The following is a 24573-nucleotide window of genomic DNA, read 5'->3' on the forward strand; positions in this document are numbered from 1 at the left end:
AACTACCTAAAAGACAAAACAATAGATTACTGTGAACAACTAAGATTCATGGGAATCAACCAGACTGTAAATTTCTCCTAATCTGCCAGACTAATTCACAGATAACCAGAAATACCTAATATAACCAGGTGGATCTGAAGCACCCATTTCTCTGCCACTTCTAGAAACACCATCCTGACAAAGAGCTGAATCCTGCAAGGTGATCAGTGCGTTAACTCCCACAGATGTCAAGAGGAGCTGAAGGTGCCCAGCGCCTGGGAAGATCAAGCCCCAAGTGTAGTTTCCACACAAAGAAAATGCCTCTCTTTATTTATGTGTTGCATTTGCAAATTTTCAGCTACAAACACAGCCAAACACAGACTGGATTTTAATTCAAGAAGATCCTAAATGCTACAAGTTCCTGATAATCAACAGCTTATTTTACGAAGTTCAGTCTATTTAGACATTATCTCCATGACCGTTCACACAACACATGTTCCCTTTTCCTCATGACATGATCTTTTCTAAACACAAAGGGCTTGATTTTATACTCATCTATACCATTGTAACATTATGTACTTCAGTGGAATTATGCCGATGTGCACAGGTATAAATGAGAGAAGATTCAGAGTGCTGAAATTATTACAGAATTATCAATAACCAGTTTTATTATCAATGTCTTTTATGTCATAAATTATAAAAACTATTCAAGGTTCTAGAGATGCATCAAGTATTATGAAGCAGGCCTACAATTTAATGACTATTTGAGATTGAAAGCAATTTAGAAGGCCACAAGTTATATGCCAAGGATCACAAAACTTCTATCAGAATTTTTTTTTTTAAACAGATCTTTTCTTCCTATAGCTCACAGGCAACAAAGAGCAAAAATAAGGCATGCTAGGTGCATTCCTCTTCCCCCAAGAAAAAATGCTAACCAAAATAAAGTAGCTGAGTCATCATCTATCCAGTAGAATAATAGATATATTTGCACAAAACGGACAAAATACTGAGAAAAACCCATCCACCCAAAATAAAATCTGACATCTTGCTTCCAAAAGTGAAAACTTACCAGTCTCTCCTCTTCTGCCCCTCTTACCTCGTTTCCCTGGAGGGCCTGAAAAAGCAAGCAGTTTCTGGATTGTAACTTCGCAATTTAATATAGTTCTTGACATTTAAAATGCAATTTGTATGTAGACATAATGGTATAAAATGCATCATAATGGCCAGATTTTGCCCTGCTCCTAGTTGGCTGCATGGATATGAACAACAGTAAGATTCATATTCACAGATATTAAGGCCAGAATGGACCATTAGATCATCAAGCCTGACCTCCTGTATACCACAGGCCATTACATTTCACTCCTTTAGCTCTGTATTGAGCTCAATAACCTATGTTTGACTAAAATATAACTTGTATTTGGCTAAAGAATTTCTTCCAGAAAGGCATCTTGTCTTATCTCAGGACATCTAGAGATGGAGAATCCACCACTTCTCTTGGCAGTTTGTTCCGATGTTTAATTACCCTCACTGTTAAAATGTATGCCTAATTTCTGATTTGTCTGTTTTACATTTCCAACCATTGGTTCTTGTTAAGTTTTCTCTGCTACATTAAAGAGTACTTTACTACCCATTATTTTCTCCCCACAAGGATATTCATTTGGACACTATAATCAAGTCACCCCTCAATCTTCTCTTTGGTAAAATCATCAGATTGAGCTCTGTAAGTCTCTCATTCTAAGCATTTTCTCCAGCCCTCAAATCATTTTTTGTGGCTCTTTTCTGCACCCTCTCCAATTTTGCAACATCCTTTTAAAATGTGAACACCTGAACTGTATACGGTTCATCTCCCACTCACATATCCCTGTGTGACCTTCACAGATTGCTGCTGCACCTGTGCACCTGTTACATCCCCCATGCAGGTGCGACAGAAGCGGACAGGTGCAGGGCAGAGATTCCCAGTGTGGCGAGAAGGGGAAGTTGTTTCTGGTCAGCAATGGGGAGATATAAGCATGGATTTTCAAAGAAGCCTAAGGGAGTTAGGCACCCCAATTTAAAAAAGTACCTAAAGCATACAGGAGCTCAAATCTCAGACTATCAGAGGGACTTGTGTTCTTAAACACTTTGAGAGCTTTTAAAAACCTCCTGTTTCCCACTGAAATTCAGTGGGAGCTGGCTCTTAGGCTCCTTTGAAAATCCCACCCGTGATTCTTTCCCAGAGCTCATCTAGCTGTAGTGCAGGAATGTGCAGCCCCTAATTCTAAGGCTACATTTAAGGGGACAATCTAACCAAATGTAAAGTCATCTGCAAACCATTAGGCTGGTCCTGCACTCCTCACACATAAAACTCTCATTGACCTCAATGGACATAACATCAAAATATTAGTGCAAGTACACAGGTATTTGCTAAGTATACAGTGTGCTTTTTGTCACGGTCAAATCTTGTCCTTAGATACCGTACAGATAATTGAGAAAGAATGGTCTTGTGATTAAACAGAGGACCAGGCATCAGTAGGTCAAGGTTCCATTCCCAGTTCTGCCAGGGACTTTCTGTGTGATGTTGTCAAGTCATTTAGATCAAAATTATCAAATGTGGCCAGCTAAAGTTACACAATTCCGTATTTAAGCACCTAAATTGCAGGGAACTGAATTTTCAGAGATGTTGAGCACTTGTAGTCCCACTGATTTCAATGGGACACTCAGACGCTCAGAACATCTGAAAATCAAACCTCCTTTAATGGCTTGATCCTACAACACTGGGGTGAGTGGAAGTTTTGCCATTGAATTCCAGTGGAGCAGGATTGCACTCTAGGAGCCTAAATATGGATTTAACTGCCTGATTTTAAATACCCAAGTTTGAAACTTTCATCCTTAACTTCTGTGTGCATCAGTTTCTTCATCTGCAAAATGACAACACTGATGAGGGTAACACCATCCTGCCTCAAAATGTACTCTGAGGCGTCATGAATTAATGTTTGTAAAGCACTTTGAAAATCTTGGACTGAAGGTGCTATAGGTATGCAAAGTTTTGTTATTCATATGTGTAAGTCTCATGGACTTTGATTAAACACCAGAAATCAAACTTTCATGCAACAATAGATTGTGGAGTCACAAAAAGAGGATTAGAATTTTTACTTGACTGAAGCCATTGGAAGAGAGAGGATATGAGGAGACGGAACTGATTTTTAAAAAAGAAATAATTTATTTGCCATAAAGTGTATTTTCCTTGCAAGCCCTCCACACGTGAAACTGCCAATTAATGTCAATGGGAGCTCAGTACATGGGAATGGGGAAAACATTATTTCAGGCAGGGAAAGGGCAATATGTACTTGAAAGAGAAAATTAGTTGGATTAAACAAAATAAACATTCTACTACAGTGCTGTACAGTCTCCCCAACACTACTTTTCCGTTTTATCTGCTTTTATTATATGCAACTTTGTTTTCAAGGGGGGCAACTTGGACATAACTTTCCTCCTCTATGAAACTTGGCAAACAAGGTTAGAAAGGCAGAGAACTGTCTTGTGAAACTTAAAGAATACAGACCTCAATCACTGTCGCAGTAGTTTTATGCCAGTGTATTGTCATTGGAATCAATGAAGTTACACTGCTGTCAAACTGAAGTAATGAGTTAGCAAATCAAATCCTGTCAGTTTAAAGATTTTTTTTTTAAATTTTATTTGTAAACCAGAATAAGAGCATCAGGATTTGGTCCCCAGTTTCTACTTTCCTTCCTCTATTACGCAGTTTTTAAATCAGTCCTTACTTGGGCAAACTTCCACTGAAGTCAGTTAGAGCTTGTCCAAGAAAGACCTTAGTACAAACTGGGGTCTGACATTTACAAAGGTTTCCAATGAGCCTTGGCCAAGTTTTGCACAAACAGCCTCCCTCCCCACAGATGCTAAGGAGGGATTTATGGTTTTAACTTGAAATGATGTGAAACTGTAGTTCCAGCTGCTCTGAGATTTTGGGTTCAAACCTGAGAACTCAAAGTGAAACTCAGAGGGAATGAACAAAAAACAACAGAGTTTCTTAAACTGAAGTTTTGCACAGCTGTAAAATTCTGTTCCCATATGTAACTCGCATTTATGGAATCAAGACCCAATATTGCACATCTTGCACATCCAACATTTCCACTGACTGTATTGGATGGATGTAAGATCAGCCAGATAAATCACAGCAATAAAAGAATACGCCCAGCAACTTTGCCCTTAAAGAGAAACTAACCTATTTGAATATTTCTTCTGGCATCAAATGCAGATCACAAATACACCGATATCTTGAGATCACTGGACGAAAATGTGGATAAGTGCTAATCACTTGATACATTCTAATTATTATTGTACCTCCATAGTCATGATACCACTGAAGACTATGGAATTACTCTGCATTTATGCCAGTATAAAAGAGATCAGAACATGGCCCCTGACCTTTAGCTCCCCAAGCCAGCCCTATTTAGTTGCAGGAACTGCTGTTGAATGACATGAGGCACTCCTCCTTCCTAATTAAATCTTCAGGAACTTTTGTCCAATCCTGCTCTGCGGCCTTTATACTGATCCTTGGGATGTGGGAATGTAAACTGTGAAATAATTGGCAGATCCTTCAGACTTCCCCTGGAATGCTGAGTACCACCAGAGGATACGAAAAGAATACTGCAATTGTTTTATATATGCAACGGATTCCACTTATAAGTATTTATCATGCAGATAGGCCATTACCTTTGGCCCCAATTCAGAAAAGCACTAGCACATCTGCCTAGGTCCATCTCTCCATTCAGGAAAGCACGTGACATGCTTACGTACCATCTCAAATAGGGATGCTTTCCTAAATCAGGGTTGTTAGCCTTCTCTGCTGCCCCGATTGTGTTCAGCTATCAAAATCACTGATCGTTAACTATGAATGTCCATATTTTTCCATGTTTGTATTATTATTACCTCACAATTAACATAGGGATTTGGGGGAAGCGTGGTGTGGTGGAGGAAATGGATCAATATTTAAAAAGCTATATTAAGCATGACAGTTAATTTTAAGGCAATGCAACAGATTTTCATTTATACAGTTTGGTGTGATATACAGTACTATATATAAAGCATATGTACTGAACGTTCTCGCCCTGGATAAAATCCCTGTAGAATATGATCAGCAGATTCTGTGCTGAGTTATATTTCACCCATACAGAGTACTTAAACAAGACTTGTTTGTTTTAAATGTCTTTTTCAATTTTCATGTCTCTAAAAAGAAAGAGACTTTAAGCTCAATGGGATAAACTGGTTTAATGAAGATTAATGATGCCAAATGATAGGCAGTAGGGAAAATCAGTTTACAGTAGCTAAGTTCAAGAGCTGCCAACATACCGTTCTACAGGGTTTCTAGATTTACCTACAGGTTAGGAGTGCAAGTGAAACATTGGAAAAATCAGCTCTTGTTCCTTTTTTTCCCTGTTTCACTTTAGAGATGTTTTAAACAAATTTCATTCTTGAGGAGATTGTTTCTGAGTCCAGTTTCTGGAAATCTTAATTTTAATTAAAAGCTTAACAAAGAGACAGGGTTTTTTTTGACATTAAAATGTAACAAATGAATTTTATTATTCTTCATCTACAGATACATTTTTGACAAATTGTTATGGTGATAACTATTGATTATCCATATTTATCAAAAATCTAATAGCTAAGTAATTACGTATCTTAATATTTGTTTTCTAATAATAGAAACCAATTTGGTAATTATCATTAGAATTATTTCTTGAAATTCTACAAACCTTAGCTATTCCCAAGTTATTCTTTCTAGTAATTTGGTGCTAGGTGTTACTTTCTGAAAAACCTTAGCTTTTAAAAAAAAATCTAGACAAGGTCAAATGTACTTCAGCTGTACTTCAGATAGATTATAGCTTTAGACTTAGTACTTTAATGTTGGTGTATGCTTTCTAAGGCAGTTAATGAAGTAGTGAAAGAATTATAAATGAACATGTTCCACAGTGTTCAATGAATTAAGCACAAAACGCCTCTCAGTGATAACTATTGGAGTATTCAGAAGAATGGGTGTGTTAAAAATGGGCAAATTATCATTAAGGACATAGGTCAAGTAAAAATTCTTATGGAAAATTACTTTTAAAAAACATAAGGTATAACTTTCCTCTCCTATTAATCTAGAAGAGGTCTCATCCACCTTTTCATACACTCAGAAACCCGCAAATTATAGTGCTCATAATCAGGATGACTAGCACTTTTTGTCAGATGTTCATCTGTCTTCCTCTAGCTCATGGGTTCACAACATGGGGGAGTTGCACACAGGTATCAGGGCATCTGAACCACTCTGCTCTTTCCATATTGCTAAACAGAAGGATGTTCTTAGCTAGATCTTAGAGGGAATGGAGTCCTGGAGTCCTAGAGCCACTGCTCTAGTTCTGAAATGTCTTATAACTGCTCCTTTAGACTTTCCATGTAGATACATTTTCTTGAAAACTCATGCACCAACTATATTTGAAGACAACAGGTTGTAGTGAAGCAAATTATTATGAATTATTTCAACTGTGGACAGTTTGTTTAGATATTAAAATCAAGATGACAAAACATCTTTTCAAAAATATCTGTGGGTCAGAGCTGAGGTTATGTTGTGATGTACTATGCATTTCTTTGTACGTGTTAAGAATAAAGGGCCAGATGCTCTGGTCCAGCCAAGCTACACTCAGCTCTGGAAAAGCCACCTTTGCAGCCCCTGATCCTGGGGCTATCTGGCTACTGAGGAGGGTTACCATATGTCCCATTTTGGCCAAGACAGTCCCCTGCCATCCTGACTTTTTTGGCAAAACTGGGCATTTGTCCCATTTTAGCAAACTGGACAAACACCTGGTTTTGACCCCTCCAAAAAATGTGGTGTGACCCCTAGCAGGGTGTGAAGAAACGTGTGGGGGGAGAGGCGAGAAGCAATGCCAACCCTGCAGTGGAGGGAGGGCTCTGGAGAGCAGCTCAGGCCAGCCTAGCCCCATGCAGGTGGGTGGCAGGGGGTCCTGGGCTGGCCCCATGTGCAGGGGGAGTAGAGGGGGGCCATGGGCAGGTGGCGAGGGGCTTGTGCCAGCCTCATGCACGGGAGAGAAATGGGGGCCTCAGGCCAGCCCCGTGGGCAGGAAGGCCTGTGGGGGAAGAGGGGGCGTTAAATACCCGGAGGGCGGGGGGGAGCTTGGTTCGGCCCTGTGTGGTGTTTCATTTTCCCTTTGGGAAAATATGGTCACCCTGCTACTGAGCCAATCCTCCGAGTAAAGAAGAGCAGTGCATTATTACAGATGATCTACTTTATGACTTTCTTCCTATAGATAGAGGACATAAGGAGCCCTAAAGGAGTCCTTTCAGCAACCAGGGGATCAGGAGGGGGATTGGCATAGGAGCCGTTATGCCTACAGAAGGATTACCATTTGCAGTTAAACTGGTTTTAAGTTGCTAGAACAGCAGGAAGCAGCCTTAAGAGACCAGTGTGTCCCAATGTGTCTATATTTATTATTTGTCCAGAATAAGATTTATGATGTCTCTAACTATTCATTTCCTTGCTTTTAAGTCCTTGCATTTGGCAAACGATGAGATACGTAAGTACACTGTTGTCATTTATCTACCTTGACTGGTTTTTGAAACAAAGATTTTTGGTTTTGGAATGATATACATTTTCCAAACTGTATACAATGGCTATAAAGCCCAGGCCTTTTCAATTTTTATTGACTCCTGTATTTTCCAGCTCCTAGGTTTGACTCTTTAAAAAGGGGTCTCTATAGACCAAGGATTGTATACTGCTGCTGTTCTCAACAGTGCTATTTTATGAATTAAGTACTGTATGAATTACACTAATTTATGAATTATGGCCTACTTCTTGGAAATTGTTAAATACCACAGTGAGTTCATTGACTCTAATGAGGTCTGATGTGACACAGTTGTTATTTCTATCATTCTTATTTCCTAAAAAGTGTTTCATTGTTAGATTTTTTTCCCCCTCCATGATTGTGGAGACAATTTATCATTAAAGGGGTACACATTATGTACAGTGAGTGGTTTTTTAGATTTTCCATAGAACACGAAAAAAAAGAAACAATTTTAAAAACATGGGTTACCTCCAAGACTTGCAACAAAAAATAAAAAACAAAAAGGCTGTTCTGGTCTAATTTTTTTTTTTAAATAAAGATTATTCTAAACTCAACATTTTGTTCTGCAAAACTCACACGAACCTCACAGGAACCAAGTGAATATTCCTAATAGTTTGTTCTAATTTAACTTTTTAGAAGCTGAAAAAGAATCAATTGTCTGCATGAGAGAGAGAATGGGGAGAAGGAGCTGGGACTTAATGAAAATTGGTATTCTCTTTAGTCTTCTTCACCCACATGCTAAAACAGAGACCAGCCTTCTGAGGGAAATAAAGCCCAACAACATTTCATGGACTTTGGAACTGTTATTGCACTAAAAGTATGAATGGCCCTCTCCAAAACAAATCATTAAGGGACTATTTCTCTCAAAGGAAGCACAATCTTATTTTTGGTTATAGAAGGAAGAGTTGAGATATTAAAGGTGAAAATGTACATGTACATAGGACTTGGGAGGATCTAGCCAGATCCTCAGCTCATGTAAATTGGTGTTGCCTCATGGAGTGACACTACGTTACGCCAGTTAAGAATCTGGCAGCCACAGGCACTGTGCAATCTTCCCATAAACCGGTTTGGCAGTACAATTCACTCTTAACCTTTTTGGGAATAATTCTATATTAGCAAAGAATTGTATTAAATGACCTAACAGCCCAATTATTTTTGGGGGGGGGGAGGGAGATGGGACTATCAGCAGCTGTGGCCTATCAGCAAATTATGTATATTCATGCATGCAACTGTAAATAAGTTATTGCACACACAAATGCAGTTATGCCATTGCCTGATTTTATTTATTTATTTATTTATGGACACTGGCATTTATTCTTTAAAAAGGAAAACACATAGGTCTTTTCCATGGGTAAATTCTATGATTCTATTATCAACCCCCTGTCAGCGACCGCCAGTCATGCCAAACTGTTTTGTCATTTGGTCAAACAGGACCTGGAACCTACATGTGACCTAATTTTAGACTTGAATACAGAACTCCAGAGATTAAATGTGCACGCACCAACTCAGTGTACCACCCAAGAAAGACAGACAGACAGATATGCACAAGACCCCATTCACAACTTAACCGATGCACCAGCTCTTGCTCATTCATCTCTCCACATATGCACATAATTCCCTCTGAAGTTAATGGGAGTTTCATGCGGACACCAAAAGAATACACGCCAAGGCATTTAAAAAGGTAACTATTGCCATTTGAATTTTACAGCATCGCGCTAATCCACCTCTTATTAGCTAGGAAAGTTAATGGGTCCAACTATTGTGTTAGTTATAGGAGTATAAATCCAGAGTAAATTTGCTGAAATTAGTAGAGCGGTTCCAGTTTCTCAGTGGTGTAACAGAGAGTACAACTTGGTCAATGTTGTTAAAACTGTGATAAGGAAATGCCCCCAAGTCACTTTTTAACCCAAACTGGCCTTTCCAACCAGACTTCAGCAGGAACAGAAAGCTGTCATCGGCGTTGTCACGGATGTAAACAATTGCAAATTCTATCATCCAATTTGCAAACAATTTCACTGGTTCCCTACTTGTTTCAGGATCCAATTCAACAGCTCTAATTTGTCCTAGGTTTCTCTTTGCTAAAAGGAAAAATAATTAGTTGCAGAGTTGCACTGAGAACCAAGTAAACTATCCCACAGCTTCCTCACTGTGCCAAATAGCCCCTCTGTGCTAAAGCCACAGGAGTTAAAGCACTGCATGACATTGTAGGGGAGGGACATGCGCAGACAAGGGGCAGAGATGAACAACCTCTGATGAACGTGACATATATTCTTGTGAAGTATATATATGGTATGCACAAAGTGAACTGAAGTTAATGCTGCTTGAATAACTACCCCTTTGTGCTATGTTACTCGCATTGGAATGGTCACAGAGAACAACAAACAGCAGCATGACATCTGAGCAGGGGGAGACAGGGATCTGCACTGTCTTGTTCTCTGGATTTCTTGTCAATGTGAAATTTGAAGGCCACACCCCTTGCCCCTGCTGCTGACCCCATCCCAACCAAGGGAGAGTGAAAAGATTTTCACTCCGGCAGATCCAAGGATTTGGGTAAACACATTGTTTTGTAGAAGGGTAACATAAGGACAGTGGATTTTAAAATACTGCATGGATTTGTTCCAGCCTATCTCCTATGGACCTTTTCTCTCTGTACTCCCCTCCCAGGTCCCTCAGCTCATTTTCGATGAGCCTCCTTTCGTCTTTGTCTCTCTGCATAATCTCACAAAAGCTGGCATCTCAGCCTTTTGCTTTACAATGCCTACGGTTTCGGACAGCTCACCTGTAATTTCCGTACCTCAATTCCCCATCTCACTTCAAACCTCAAATCCTTTTTGAGATGCGGTGACTGGTTGTACAGAATATTCTAGATGAAGCTGTATCAGTGATTTATACAGAGGTGTTATAATATTTTCTGTATTAGTCTCCATCCCATTCCTTACATATCAAACATCTTGTTTGTTTTTCACCACAGCTGCATATTTAACAGAAGTCTTCTCTGAGCCATCCACAGTCACACCCAGGTCTCTTTCCTAAGTATCTGAGCACCTACCAAATCATGAAATGTACACATAAGAATATATATTTCTCTTCCCTCCAGTCAGCAGGATATGGACTTTGTGTATGTGTGCACAGCAGGTTGCTGTTGATGGCGTTTTATTTTGGGAAGGCTAAGCAACATAGCGGCAACGTTCAAAAAACTACTAGCGTCCTCCACTACTTCCTGGACTAGTGGAACAGGGCTGGAGTAGAGTGATTAGGTCTGTAGAATAGAGTCTATCGTCTTTTAGTGTAAACAAACAATTTGCTTTTGAGTGATGGTTTTAAAAATAACATGGTTGTAATGTCCAGATTCAAGACCACGTTTATAGAAGACGGAATAAATTCACCCCAGAAAACAATCCATCTCACGTTTTATAATAAACTCAGTGCATGCTGGGGCAGGAATTTGAGGTTTAGTCAGCAATTTACTGATTGTGTCTGCACTGCATAGGTATTAATAAAGCTCTTGCTAGAGTTACATACCTCACTATAACGCTTCGGCTCTTTGATTTATAAGCGTTTCAAGTAGCCTGGGCCAGAAGCAATGATTGGTTCTAACATATAATGTGGTGGGGCACAATCAATGAGCATACGACACTGCACGCACACATAGTCTTCTTTGCAAATACAGAAATAGCTCTCATGATCTGGCTGACAAATCCTACTGAGGGACAGCTGAAGCAGGCAGGCATAGCCACTCTATACTAGTAAGGCATGAAAGCCTTCTCATAGTTTCAATTTGCCATTCCATTGTATTACTACTATGGCCATGCCAATCGCTTTCCTTATCATGGTACAAAAAGCATACTATGTATGGAGAAAATCATAACAATTTCATTTATCTTTTTCAAGTACATATTTAATTTTGATGCACTCATAATAAGATGTTAGGGCCAAATTCTGCCCTTGACTTCAATGGAAACTGCACCCAGATAATAAGGACAGATTATGGTCCTTTGTGAGGACTTACAACTATGCTGAATATTTTAATATATTTCAGTTGGTGTTTAATATATCATGAGTGATCTAGAGAAATGAACCCAGGGCTAGGAATCAGGAATTCTCAACTTCCAACCTTGGCCCTGCTTTTGATTTGCTGGGTGGCTCTGAGCAAGCCACTTCATATTCCTGCGTCACAGTTTTGTCATCAGGAACATGGGGTTATAATAATGACCTACCTGCCTGGTACAGTGCTTGAAGCATGCAAAATCTGAAATAAGGCATCTGTAGTGATCACCATGAAATATCAACATTCTGAAGGTAATACATAGAAATACCTGGGATACGTACCAGAGGGCAATACTGAGATATCTTAGGTACCACTGTAGATAAATGTTCACATTTTAGTGCCAACCAATGGTATAAGCTGTTTGGGGCAGGCATTGTCACTGTTACATGTTTGTATGGTGCGTAACACAAAGGGTCCAACCTAGTTGCAGCCTTCATATGCTACAGTAATCTAAATGTTAAAATACACATAAAAAATTACATTAAAACAACATTAATGTCGCAAAGTCAAGCACTCAAAAATTAAGAAATGCCAGAATTAAAGCTGCTCATGCAACTCTCTCCAAGCTCCTGGTCCTGATCTACTGCCTTTGCTGATGCTTCCAAGAAGTCCAGCTCTTTCCCGCTCTCCATTTGAATCAGGTTGCTTCCTCCTCCTTGCCACCTGGATGCTGGCAGGGGAGTCACTGAGAGCACAAGAGAGACACACTCCCTGCTCTCAGATCCTGTTCCCAGAACCAGAGAGGCAACACAGCAGTTGAGAGCAGCAATTATAGAGAAAATACTGCTGAGCCCTAGCAGTCCTGGGATGCAACATGCTCAGTCGCTCTGGGAGATGGTGCATGCACATTCTGTCCCCTGTGGGAACTGTGAGTTAAGAATGGAGCATGATGAGTATAGAGGGAATACTCAGCCTGAGAACTTAATGGCCAAACTATAACAACAAGTTCCTAACAATCTTGTAAGAACTGTGATTTGTCGAAGGCTTATAACGGCCAAATGTGGGTGGTTTTTCAAGGGAACAGCAAAAGACATCCCTGAGACAAGGACCACTCTTTGCCAAATTTTAAGCCTTTGCTCCAAAGATTGTGAGCATTTTTTAAAATGGGCCAAAACAATGTATTGTTACCTAATCCCATTCTTGGAAATGAATGTATTATTTTTGCTGAAGATTAAAAAAAAAAAAAAAAGCCTGAAACAAACACCCTGAGACATGGAATATCTCATCCCAAAAGGTAAAAATTTGGCAAACTTAGAAGCAGTTGAAAATGGGGTCTTATAATGGAAATGTCAGGCAACCTGAACGATATACATCACTACATATGATAAAATAATAATAATAAGCAATGTTACTCTCATTCATTGCAATGGAAGTAAAAGGGAACAGGATGAACAAGTGCCTTAAGTGTGGGATTTCCAAAAGTCTTCACCATACTGGTTGGGAGTTTTATGACTAACTTCAGAGTTAACCCAACACTAGTATTCCTGAAAATCCTACCGTAAATGTTCATTAAAAGAGGTCATTTAATACACCACTAAGTGCTTTCAAAAAAGAAAGTAATGCTCCAAATTTAGATATTCATGCTACTATTCCAGTAGATCTCGTACAAAAACAGGTTCATCTCCAGAAAACTGTATTAGTCTCTAATAGAACTTCCCCCAACCTGGCAAAATCCCATGCTGAAGTCACAGTATCTTTCATTAAATCAGAAAGCATTTTTAGCACTGTATTAGACTTCACTATTGTGATGATAGCAAAATATATTACTTTATATTGCACTTTGCAGTATTAAGGTTGCTATTATGCTATATAAATGAAAGATATAATTTAATACATTTTTATGCCAGGCTTTTAAAACCACACAAAGGCTGACAAAATATTTGTTTACAAAGCGTAACTCCGCTTTTAAATACACTGTCTTCTGGACACAGCAAATTTAGTTTCTACTCTCTCTTGTCAACCTGTGGTGATCTAATTTTGTCCGTTTTCTGAACCAACAGACCATTCCCTCATTGTCTTGCTTTCGTGGGTAGAGCAAGTTTAGGGGCTAAAAAACACTGAGGCATGTATGCTGCAAAAGTCATCTTGGATAGTGCTACCGCAGACTTTAGCAGGAAATAGTCACATTTTTATGTGCTGTACTTTTGGCTAGCAATTTCTTCCTTCAAGGGAAGGGATTAGCATTATCTCTATTCCTGTTTTGTTTGTTTGTTTTTGACCATATGGAACAATTCTAATATGTTCATTTAGAGTAATAAAACACAAAAGAGACAAATATTTAATATCCTTCCCCTCAGCAATGTCCATTTACATTGTGGAGTCCAGGTGTCTCCTTTTACCACATATTTGATCTGCATACTTAACTTTTAGGCCAAGATTGACAAGACTTTCATGATTACAGTGACAGATTGAAATGCTCATTGAACATAGAGGTTTTTCATTTCACTTGTGACAGTAGTGCACCGAGTGACAATGAAATACAATACTATTAGATTAAAGGTGGCACGTAAGTCGGGCACACTGATACTGCAACAATCTTGGTCTAACCCACACACATGCTGATCGTCCATTTAAAAATAATACTCGACTCCGAGCTGAGCATATTCTTTTCAAAGTCTGGTTCACATGTCCCCTCTCATTTCTAACATAATAAATATATCATTTGATGAGGAGCTTAGTGACAGCTGCAGAGTTTAGTTCTAATTACAAAAAATAATCAGTGGCTTTGAAACATTTAATAATCTCCTATTGCATAACAATGCTGAACGAACATGTAAGACACAAATAGCAAAAAGGTAATAACATTGTCTTGTTTGTGATAAAGGACACGGTTGTTTCACTGATATTCTATGGCAGTGGCACTGAGGCTCCATTATCTACAAAAGAAAAAAACCAAATTTATAGGTTTTTAAATGTCTCTCTTGGATTAACACAGAGTGGGGGGTACAACAATCAGAGTCCAAAAACAAGAAATAGAAAGTAATTTACCCTTGATATTTTACATCTCAGAGCCCCTGCTGGCCTGTTGCAGAGGTAATGACTTTGGGCTCCTAAGAAGATACCTGTTCATAACTTTGCTGGACACTAAAAATCATGGATCAAATAGAACCATTGGATCCATGGCTTATTACAACAATCTATAGTCCACTCAACCCTCCCCTCCCAGCTTTTCCTGACCCCCTATGACAAGAGAGGTATTAACAAGCCACTTCACCTTGAATGGTCCCTTGAAATATGTGTTAACTACTTATGCTACACAATCTGTTCTATCTTTTACTTAGCTGTGACACTCTGAGTACGTTTCCCAGACCTCATAGACTCATAGACTTTAAAGGTCAGAAGGGACCATCATGATCATCTAGTTTGACCTCCTGCACATTGCAGGCCACAGAACCTGAAGAAGATCTCTGTGTACATTTGAAAGCTTGTCTCTCTGACCAACAGAAGTTAGTCCAATAAAAGATATTACCTCATCCATCTTGTCTCTCTAATATCCTGGGACCAACTCGGCTACAACCCCACCACATACTTGTTCATCCTGGCAGACAGAGGTAAAATTACATACAAAATAACATGCTACTCACTCTAAGCCAAACTCTGCTGCTACGGCTCATTGACTTCAACAAGAGACTTTCTTGAACATGGACTGCACTATAAATGCTCAATGAAAGTGCTACCCGGTCATCCTCAGCAATATCCTCCTGTTTAGACATTCTCTTAAAATTTCCCTGATGAAATCCAATCAGTCTGTCTTCGGCTCAGGAGAAATTATTTAAGGAGGAGATGCTGGTGCCCTGGATAGTCACAGCAACAATTTTGTGTATGCTGGGAAAGGCGGGGCATTAATTATTCTAACTGTAGATGTCTTTAGCATAATTTAAGGTGACTCCAAAGAAAACTACAATGGGTTGGGCACAGAAGGAGACCTCAGCATTAAAGGATGAACGTTTTATTGAAAAATCTACACAGCTTTGTCTTTGGCCAGCTAGTCCTTACAATTTTCAAGTGATTGTAAAACTGTTCATAAAACAAACAAAATCCCAATAAAAATTTCATGCTTGAATGCAGGACATGTTCTACACAATATTCAAAAGACAGAAAAGGGGGACGAATGCTTTCAGCTGCTTCTCTATGACCAGCTGTACCTTCAGTAGCTTGGAAACCATCCAGTGAGTAAACTCTGACATACAACTGTAACCCTCTGTTGAACTTAAAGAACTTAATCCACTCTATTATTGCCTTTTCACAGGTGGAACCTGTGCCCTTTTCTTTTATCAAGGTCCCCCTCGTGATACAATAAAGACTCCAAAAAGCCAATGACTGTTCATATTACTCTTTATATATATAATTCTTTCCTCTCACTATGGGTCCAGATTAGCAGAACCAACCTAGTTACTAATAAGTAGCAAAACCCAGCCATTCAACTGATCTATCCTTTTAGACAGCCAGACACAAAAAAAGGTAAAACTAGAGTAGCATGTGCGTGCACACTCACACACACACACACACACACGCTTTCTACTTTAAAGCCAGTTCCTGAGGTTCCTTACTCAGTTTTTGATTAATGGGAGTTTTGTTGAGTACAATCTCAATAAAATAAGAGTAGCTCAAGATATACCTCAGCCTCTGAGAAATTAGTTTAACAGATTTTATTTTTCTTATTACATTTAGAATGATAAATATAACCTAGTACATAATAATATATTTCACATACCAGCTAATTAAATTTCAGAGTGAATAATTAAAGATAAAGACATAGACAGGGAAATGTATGTAAACCTGAAGTAATTCATTTATGATAGATATATTGCCCATGCAAAAAATGTACAAAATGTAGCTAAACAAAATTTCAAGTAAGTTACAAACTCGTACTGTATATGCTTTTAAACCTACTGCAATGTTTAAAAGAAAGTTATTGTGATAAGCCACTAAATAACGACAGTATTTTACCCATCTACCAACCATCTCCAAGCAAAAAAACAAAAATAATGGGATTAATAGGACCTCATTATTTTATTATTATAGCAGTGTATATGAGCAGTGTATATGAGGTGGAACCAGATATGAAGGGGCCAGAGGCAGTGTGATCTAGTGGATAGAACACTGGGCTGGCAGTCAAGAGACCTCGGTTCTATTCCTGGTTCTGCCACTGCCTTTTTGGCTGACACTTGGCCTCACTGGGCCTCAGATTCCCCATCTGTAAAATGGAGGTACTGACATCCTCTGTAAAGGGCTTTGAGACATACTGATGAAAAGAGTTTTATAACAGCTAGGTGTTATTAACTGATACTGCTCATTGCCCCCTTTGTATGTAGCTTTACAGCTGCACTGTGAATGGACCCACTGGCCATGCCTTTCTGGCATGTCCACATTCCCCCAGGTGAGCTGTGGAGACCCACCACAGAGATAGCTGTAAAACATCAGGGTTTTGAATCCGCTGCATATGATCTCTGCTGCTTTCCTCCCTCTTCAGCCAGTATGCCGTGCTAATGCTCTTTATGAGTCCTGTATGCCCGTGTAGGAGTCCCATGATATACCCCGTCATTCCTAATGCATCCTCATCAGGCAATGACTGGTATTGCTTGTACAAGCAGGTTGATGACCTAGGGCGTCTTTCTAGGATTCTCTCAAACTTGTCTATGTTTCTGCCCTGATGAATTTCCTAGAACTGTAGACAACATTTTAAAGAAAAAAAGATCTTCCTAACCATCCAATTATTAAAAACTGTCTCTGCCTGAAACAATATTTGGACTCTTCTACATAAGTGGAGGTATCACCACAATCTAGAGTGACGTCACTGAAACAACGGCACTAAGAGGGAAAAAGCTCAGGAACACTGTGTGATCAATTCCTTTCTTTTACACTATTGGCCAGATATTCAAAAGTGTTCAGCACATTGGGTATGGAGCTTTTTTGAAAATCTGGCCATTCGTGTCACAAGGAGAGTTGCTGGGTGCTGAACACTTTTAAAATCTGGTTCCTCCTTACTTATTTAAAGGCGAGCTGAGCTCTTTTGAAAATCTGTCTCCAAAGGGGGTGATGAGCACCTGAAAATCACACCAAGGACTGTGAATGGAATAAACCACTCCTTTCACTGTCCAATAAGCTGGTGAGTACAACTTATTAGTGCCTGAGCAGAATGGGATGTTGAAAGGGTTAGGCTATACATTAAATCTAAAGTGTTCTCTAGAGCTAACAAATTTACATAGTAGGGCACTTAAATCTCCTGAAAGTTGAATTTACAGGCAGTTAAACATTGTCACTTCATTCTGAATCTATGTGCTGAATTTTCTTTGTGGAACATAGAAAGTTACATTCATAACGCCCATTAATGTTAACCACTAATAAAAATGTCTTATTTTTAAACCTTAAACTAAATTTTAAAGGTAGCACACTGTCTCTGGATCAAAAAAAGTTAGAGGGTTAAACTAAAGCTAAGAAATCAAGCCATTTTTCTTATACCAGTGTTATAACACAATCTTAGTAGGGGCCACAATACGGTTGGACATATTCTGTGTCTATTGAGAGGCCTTGAGCATTCATAAGGTCTTAAAAATCAAAAGATTGTTTAGCAGGTAACCACTGTAAAGATGTCAAGACTGGTGATATGAACTCCTATATTCCCTGACAAAATGTTACATTGGCCACAGAATTTGGAACTTAGAGCTTGCTTATCAAACTACTTGGCGAGCCAACTAAAAGGGTATTAGAATGGATGAAATAAAGGCATAGAGTTGTTTCTCAGTGTCAGTCATGGACAAGCATGTTAGGAGCTGCCAGAGACGATAATACAAGGTCATAATCATCAGATGAACACAAGAGTCAAATGTCTTTTCTGGATTCAGAACAATACCAATCCTAATTAATGGAATACTGGAGTAATCAGCCAAAACCTATCCAACTTCAGAGGATACTGCAAAACCACCTGTTGTTTTTGCCTTGCCACCATAACCAACAAGAAAATGATAACATACACACAGATGCTTTAACACACACACACACACACACACACACACACAAAAACCATTCTATAACCCTTGAGAAGCACAGAGCTAAATCCTTCTATGGCTAACTATGAAAATTTACATTATTATATTTAGCACTTAGACACTACGATGAAGAGCATTTCACAGATAATGGCATCAAATCCTGTGTTACTATAGAGTTTGGAGCTTTAACTATAGAACAGATACCATTTTAAATAAAGGAAGAGTTTTTACTGTTGTAATTCCAGTCAACATTCATCTCTCAAATGTATTTGCTCAACCTGTTGGTAAGAGCAAACTATTAACACTAGAATTTTACTTGAAGATAATTGAAAAATATTAGTATTCATTACTGCTTAATATCTGTCAGACTGCCAGAAAAACAACATTATTCAGTTTAACCTAATTGGGAGACAGACCTGTATTTTATCAGCAGAAAACTGAAACCCAACATGGTGCCTATGAATAATCTGACATGAAGGCAACATATATAGATATTAAACAGTGACAGATCTAGATTAGAAGCCTGTGGAACACCAGTATTAATAACTGTGCAGAAAAACAATGCTCACCTATTTAAACATACTGTTCGACTGTCAGGTGCATATGACTAAAATCACTTTGAAACGGAACCAGACAGAATGTCAAAATCCCTCAAGTATTTTAAAAGTATATAATAATCAGTGGTGTTGAAAGCTGTCCTAAGATCTAGTGCTTCAGGATGAGGACAGATCGGAAGACAAAAATCTGTAAATGTAACAAGGTCATTTATAACTTTGACAAGGGCAGCCTATACGTCTGAATGCTTTTACAGTTCTGAAATGTATCACGTAAAGAGTATTTTGAGAGATGGCTGTTCAATAATGTAGGGATCGCCCATTACAGAATCATTTGGTGGGGAAAAGAGAGGATGGAGGGATTTTTTTTTTTTTGGTCTTGATTGCCCTTGGAGTGACACCGCTGACAGAAAAAGTCCAGATTTCTTCCTCAACTGATTCCTTCTCCTTACTCAATCTTACTGCTCTTAATTTCTTCTACAGATTTTCCTCTACCCATTATGTCTATACCCTACCATATGACTGCTCCTTCACTTATGGAAAGCACTAAGCACTAATAATATTACTGAGCACTAATAATATCCTGCCACCAAACTTCCACCGTCTCATTCTTAATAAAGGGGTGACGTTTGCTTACTCAGCAGTAATTTTTAAACCAGTTTCTGCTATGACTGCAGAAGGATTTGGATTGAAACATCTTTTTTAGAATATGGAATTAGTTATCCCAGTGCTTATAAAATGAAAAACACAGTCACAAAGATTTTATTGTTTTCTCTGGTCCAGGAAATCCTTAAGATATAATAAAACAAAATGAATCCTAAAAAAGCAGACAAATATATCACGTAGTTTTGTTTGGGACTCAGGAGACTTGGGTTCTATTCCTGTCTCTGCCACTGGCTGATGGTGGGCAAGACTTCTTCCTCATTCTGCCGAAATTTCCCCATCTGTAAAATGGGGATAGCGATACTTACTTCCTACATGAAGCGCTTTGAGATCTATGGGCAAAAAGCACTGCGTAAGAGCTAGGTGATCGTATTACTACTACTCGTTTGCCTGATGTCTGATATAATGCAAAATAATTAAAACTCCAACAGGGAAAAGCAGAATGCACACAAACTCCTTTCCATCTCCTTCACCAATATACAACACAGACCTCTCTAAACTGAAGCATACACCGCAGGAAGAACTAAGAAAATACAGTCACAGCAAAATCACAATATAGGAATCTTATTTGAAATACTGTGTCATGGCTTCAGCAACCAGGTCATTGTTCTTTTGGATCCCATGCTTGGAGAACTATGAATTCCTCAAACAATTTTGCCGCACAATTTATGGTTCTATTTTCAACTCACGCTTCATCATGAGCATGACTAGAGATGCAGGTATCTCTAGGAGTGTTTTCCAAGAAAGCTTGTAAGGACTTGTTTGTTTGAGATCACATCTTAGAAGAACAGCTCACTGTGGTGGAGCTATGTAAAATCAGATTACTGCTTTTGCTGACTAAATATGTAAAGTGCTTTGCTGTTATCCTTGGCAAAATTACAGGTGCTTGCTGCCACAAGGCTTTTGCAAATCTTGTTGATGTACTTGAAATCCCTGCTTATTACAGATTTTCCTCAGCAGGTGATTAATGAAAGTATATCCCAAACTCCTCTAAAATAGATAAACCGTTCCAAGATTAAGTTCACTAACATTCTTGCAGCTCTCTCAGACAGCGGATCTATCCTCTGGAAGGTATACAGAAGTACTTAATTATGAACAGCCATCCATATTATTTGCACAACATGCACTGTAAATCCCATCACAGAATTTTTCCAAGAGTCTTTGAAGAGTCCAAAACTCTAGTTACTATAATAACGGAACACCTGCATCTGTCATTCCTGTAGGTATCTCTGCATCATCTGAACACACAGTGGTATAAAATCTTTTATGGGAATCAACAAGGTTCATTCTTCTTGGTAAGGACATACTGTCTTGCTCAGACATGCATGGTGGAAAGTCAATTGCATGGCATTTTCAAGAGGTGTCTTTACTATCACAACTAGTGGCACTACTGCTTTTGTCTCCTGTATTGTGATAAAACTTTGCAGGTGACATGAATATAACAGCCTTTCAACTGTTTCAGGTTCTACATGACCTCTGAATAAAAAACTCTTTAAAGCTGTGGAACAGTCTTTTTAAAAGTAGCTTATATATACATAGATGCAGCAGAGAAACATAACAAAGGACACCATGCTATACCACTTTATCCATACTTTACAATATACTTTCTTCAAATAGACTTTTAAAAGGATAAATCTGTTAGCTTTTTTAAAATTCTCTTGTTTTCTCAGTCTCCATTGCATCCTGTTACTAATCCACTAGAGAGACAGCAATATTCACTCATTCTAATGTCATTCCTCTCATACAACTCTCAGCAAACAAAAAGAAATAATATAGGACACAAATTTGCCCTCAGAGATGTATGTACAATTCCCATGGAACTTATGGAGATGTGAGTTTAGGTGAAGACAAAATTTAATTTGGGGTTTCTAAATATGTGATTTTTGTCTGTTTTTCTTCATTTAATAAAACCTATTATCTCCCAATCAGAAAAAAACAGGCCATGAGTTATGAGTGATTTCTTAAGAAACAGAGCAACCTTCAAAACTTCTCTGTCTGTGGAGGCTGAATACAACAAAACTGTAGATGGGGCATAATTTTGATCCCACTAATTGATTTTTCACCAGTGGAACCCATTTCCAGCACTATATCTATTCCAGACTTCTTATATCATTTCATTTACTTTAGTGAGATTAGTTTTGATCTGTTAGTACTTAAACACTAGTTTAAGTAAGAACAGACTCTGGCCCTTTAATTCAGGGTGATTTAAATCATCACTTTTAATTGTGATTTAAATCAGCAACCAAGAAACTTTGATTTAAATCACCAGTTTTAATCTTGTTTTGCATCTGTACTTTTTAGTTAAAGAAAGATTTATTCTCACTGGTCGATAACCAACAAAACCAGTGGTCCGTGAGCTCCATTCAGGTGGTCCATGGATAGTTCCCTCTAAGGTGCGCACCTGGGCGGCCGCAGACAAAACAATGAAGGGCCACCCACGTAATTAGTGGAGCCGCGCAGGGAGGGGTCAGTGGGGTGAGAAGAGGGGGTGGGGAGAATTTGGGATGTGCAGGGCTCTGGCGGTCAGAGAAAGAGGCGACTTTCCCCAGCTCCAGAGCTGTGGCGGCCCTCCCTCCCAGCCTCAGCTCTGTGGCTGCTGTGGCGGGGAAGAGACCCCCCGCTTTCTCAGCCCGAGCTCGGGGGTTGCTGCGGTGGGGGAGAGAGGGAGAGACTCCGTTCATTCCCAGCCCCAGCTCGGGGGCTGCCGTGGCGTGGGAGAGAGGGCACATCCATCGCATTAGAAAGGTAAGACTACTGATATTAAAATATGAGTTGTGTGCTTTTATTTGTTGAAAAAAAGTTAATTATTAAGGGTTTTTTTTATATAGCGCTTTTATCCAAAGCACTTTACAATATGAGCTAACAGTACAAACAACATTTGGAAAGATCATTAAGTGGTTCACCAAGACCCTCAGCAACTTTCAAGTGGTCCGCGGAAAAAAAAGTTTGAGAATCACTGCATTAAAATATTAAGTTGCAACCAAATATAGCATTTAGGCTAAATTCAGTACTTCTTTTTGCTAACCAGGAGGATACACTATGTCTATACACATTTATTTAAGCAAATATATATCTTAACATACATTTATTCAGATTCTGAATTTTATATGTTTTATTTTGTTAGAATAATGCATATCTGATTTACCATATGACTAATTTTTTTTCCTTATGATTTGTGCCAACCTGCATTTGGATGCAATTGGGAATTCAATTAAAAATAGACAAGAACAGTATTTCAAAATTGTTTTATTAGTTAAGTAAACCTATCTTAAATGTGCTGGATACATATGAAAAAAAGTAAATTTATTAAAACATTTTTTGTATTTAAAAACTAACTGATTTATTAAACAAAAGATGGATTATCTATAATTAGTGAATTGAATAGATTGTTTCTGGGTCACCATGTCCTGCAAGATTTTGGAAGTAGTAGATCTGATCCTCTCACACCTCATTTTTATTCTTAGATTGGAAGAGGAAAACAAGCTTTCCTGTTTTTTCAACTTCCAATCTGTTTCTTAACTTTGAATGAAGTAGTCTTTGAACTGAACTAGTTGAATAAACCAGAATGAACAAAATATTCTCTCTGCACCTGCAAAAGAGGGTACTGCTCTCAAAAGCTGGTTTAGCACTGCAACAACTCTGGTTTCAGGTGCTTAGTCAGTGACTTACTATAATCTATTAAAATCATTTACATGAAATAAAATAAAACTATTCAAGCAGTACATGTTGGCTGCCTAAGTTTTAAAGGAAATGACAGAAATGTTCTGTTTGCAAGTATCTTAACATGTTGATACTTACAACAAACATTCAGTAGGACTCTCATACATGGGCACAATATATCTGATATAACCTTTAACAGTTTGTGAGACAGTGTGAAGTTCGCTCCAGCTCTACACAACAATTTTGAACACATTTAGGTCTATAATATTCACCATATCAATATATTATCACAGGGCACAATCCCACAAATACATACTATTGCTTAGCATTGAGAGTATTACTATTGAGTTCAATGTTGACTTCAGTGGGCCTATTCAGAGCAGTAAATACTGCCTCTTGTGCTAAGTGTTTGCAGGATTGGGCCTGTAGTTACTTTATTTAATCATTGGATTCAGAAATAATGACAAAATTTTATATTTTAATAGTGTTAAATGAAAACCTGAAAGAGAACAAAACACAAAGGGAAACATATATACAGTACAATCTCCCAAACATTTCCAAAGTGATTATCTTTTTAAAGACATTTTTCAGTTAGCTCAATATTTTACAGCTCAAAACACATTAATACCAACAATGGGAATACTTACTAAAGTGTAACCCATCACAAAATCTTCTTTAAACGGCCATATAGCTACACCACAAGCTCCAGAGATGCTGCAATAACTTCCACCAACCCAGATGGCTACGATATGTTTATTGTCACATCACTGACTCTAACTCACTAACACTACAGGGGGGCCTAAACACTTTTACAACAAACTGTATTCTTTGGGAGTTTAAGCCCTCGTGTTATTAAGGCTGTGAGTAAAACTGCAAAGCAGGATTTTATCCTCCAGTATCTAAAGCCCATATGCAGTTAGGCAAAATGCCCAGCTTGGTAAAATTACAATGGTATGTCACCTTCTATCTCTTTGTTTAAAGTGATGGATTTCATATCAAGTTATTTTGCTGGAGTCAAAAGTAATTTTTTTCCTGGAAGCAAAGTGGAATGGCATGAGATT

At 38.5% G+C, this 24573-nt stretch overlaps 1 protein-coding gene across 5 annotated transcripts in view; it reads right to left on the reverse strand.

Moving 5' to 3' along the window:
* The window catches only part of COL25A1 (collagen type XXV alpha 1 chain), a 412520-nt gene that overhangs the window by 211675 nt on the left and 176272 nt on the right, over positions 1-24573 (reverse strand). For all 5 annotated transcript variants that reach the window (XM_043545532.1, XM_043545531.1, XM_043545529.1 and 2 more), the window contains exon 3: positions 1049-1093. In XM_043545532.1, coding sequence (XP_043401467.1) covers positions 1049-1093 — 45 coding nt within the window. The remainder of the gene's footprint in view (positions 1-1048; positions 1094-24573) is intronic.

The sequence above is a fragment of the Chelonia mydas genome, chromosome 4, assembly GCF_015237465.2.
Source record: "Chelonia mydas isolate rCheMyd1 chromosome 4, rCheMyd1.pri.v2, whole genome shotgun sequence".
Taxonomy (NCBI): domain Eukaryota; kingdom Metazoa; phylum Chordata; order Testudines; family Cheloniidae; genus Chelonia; species Chelonia mydas.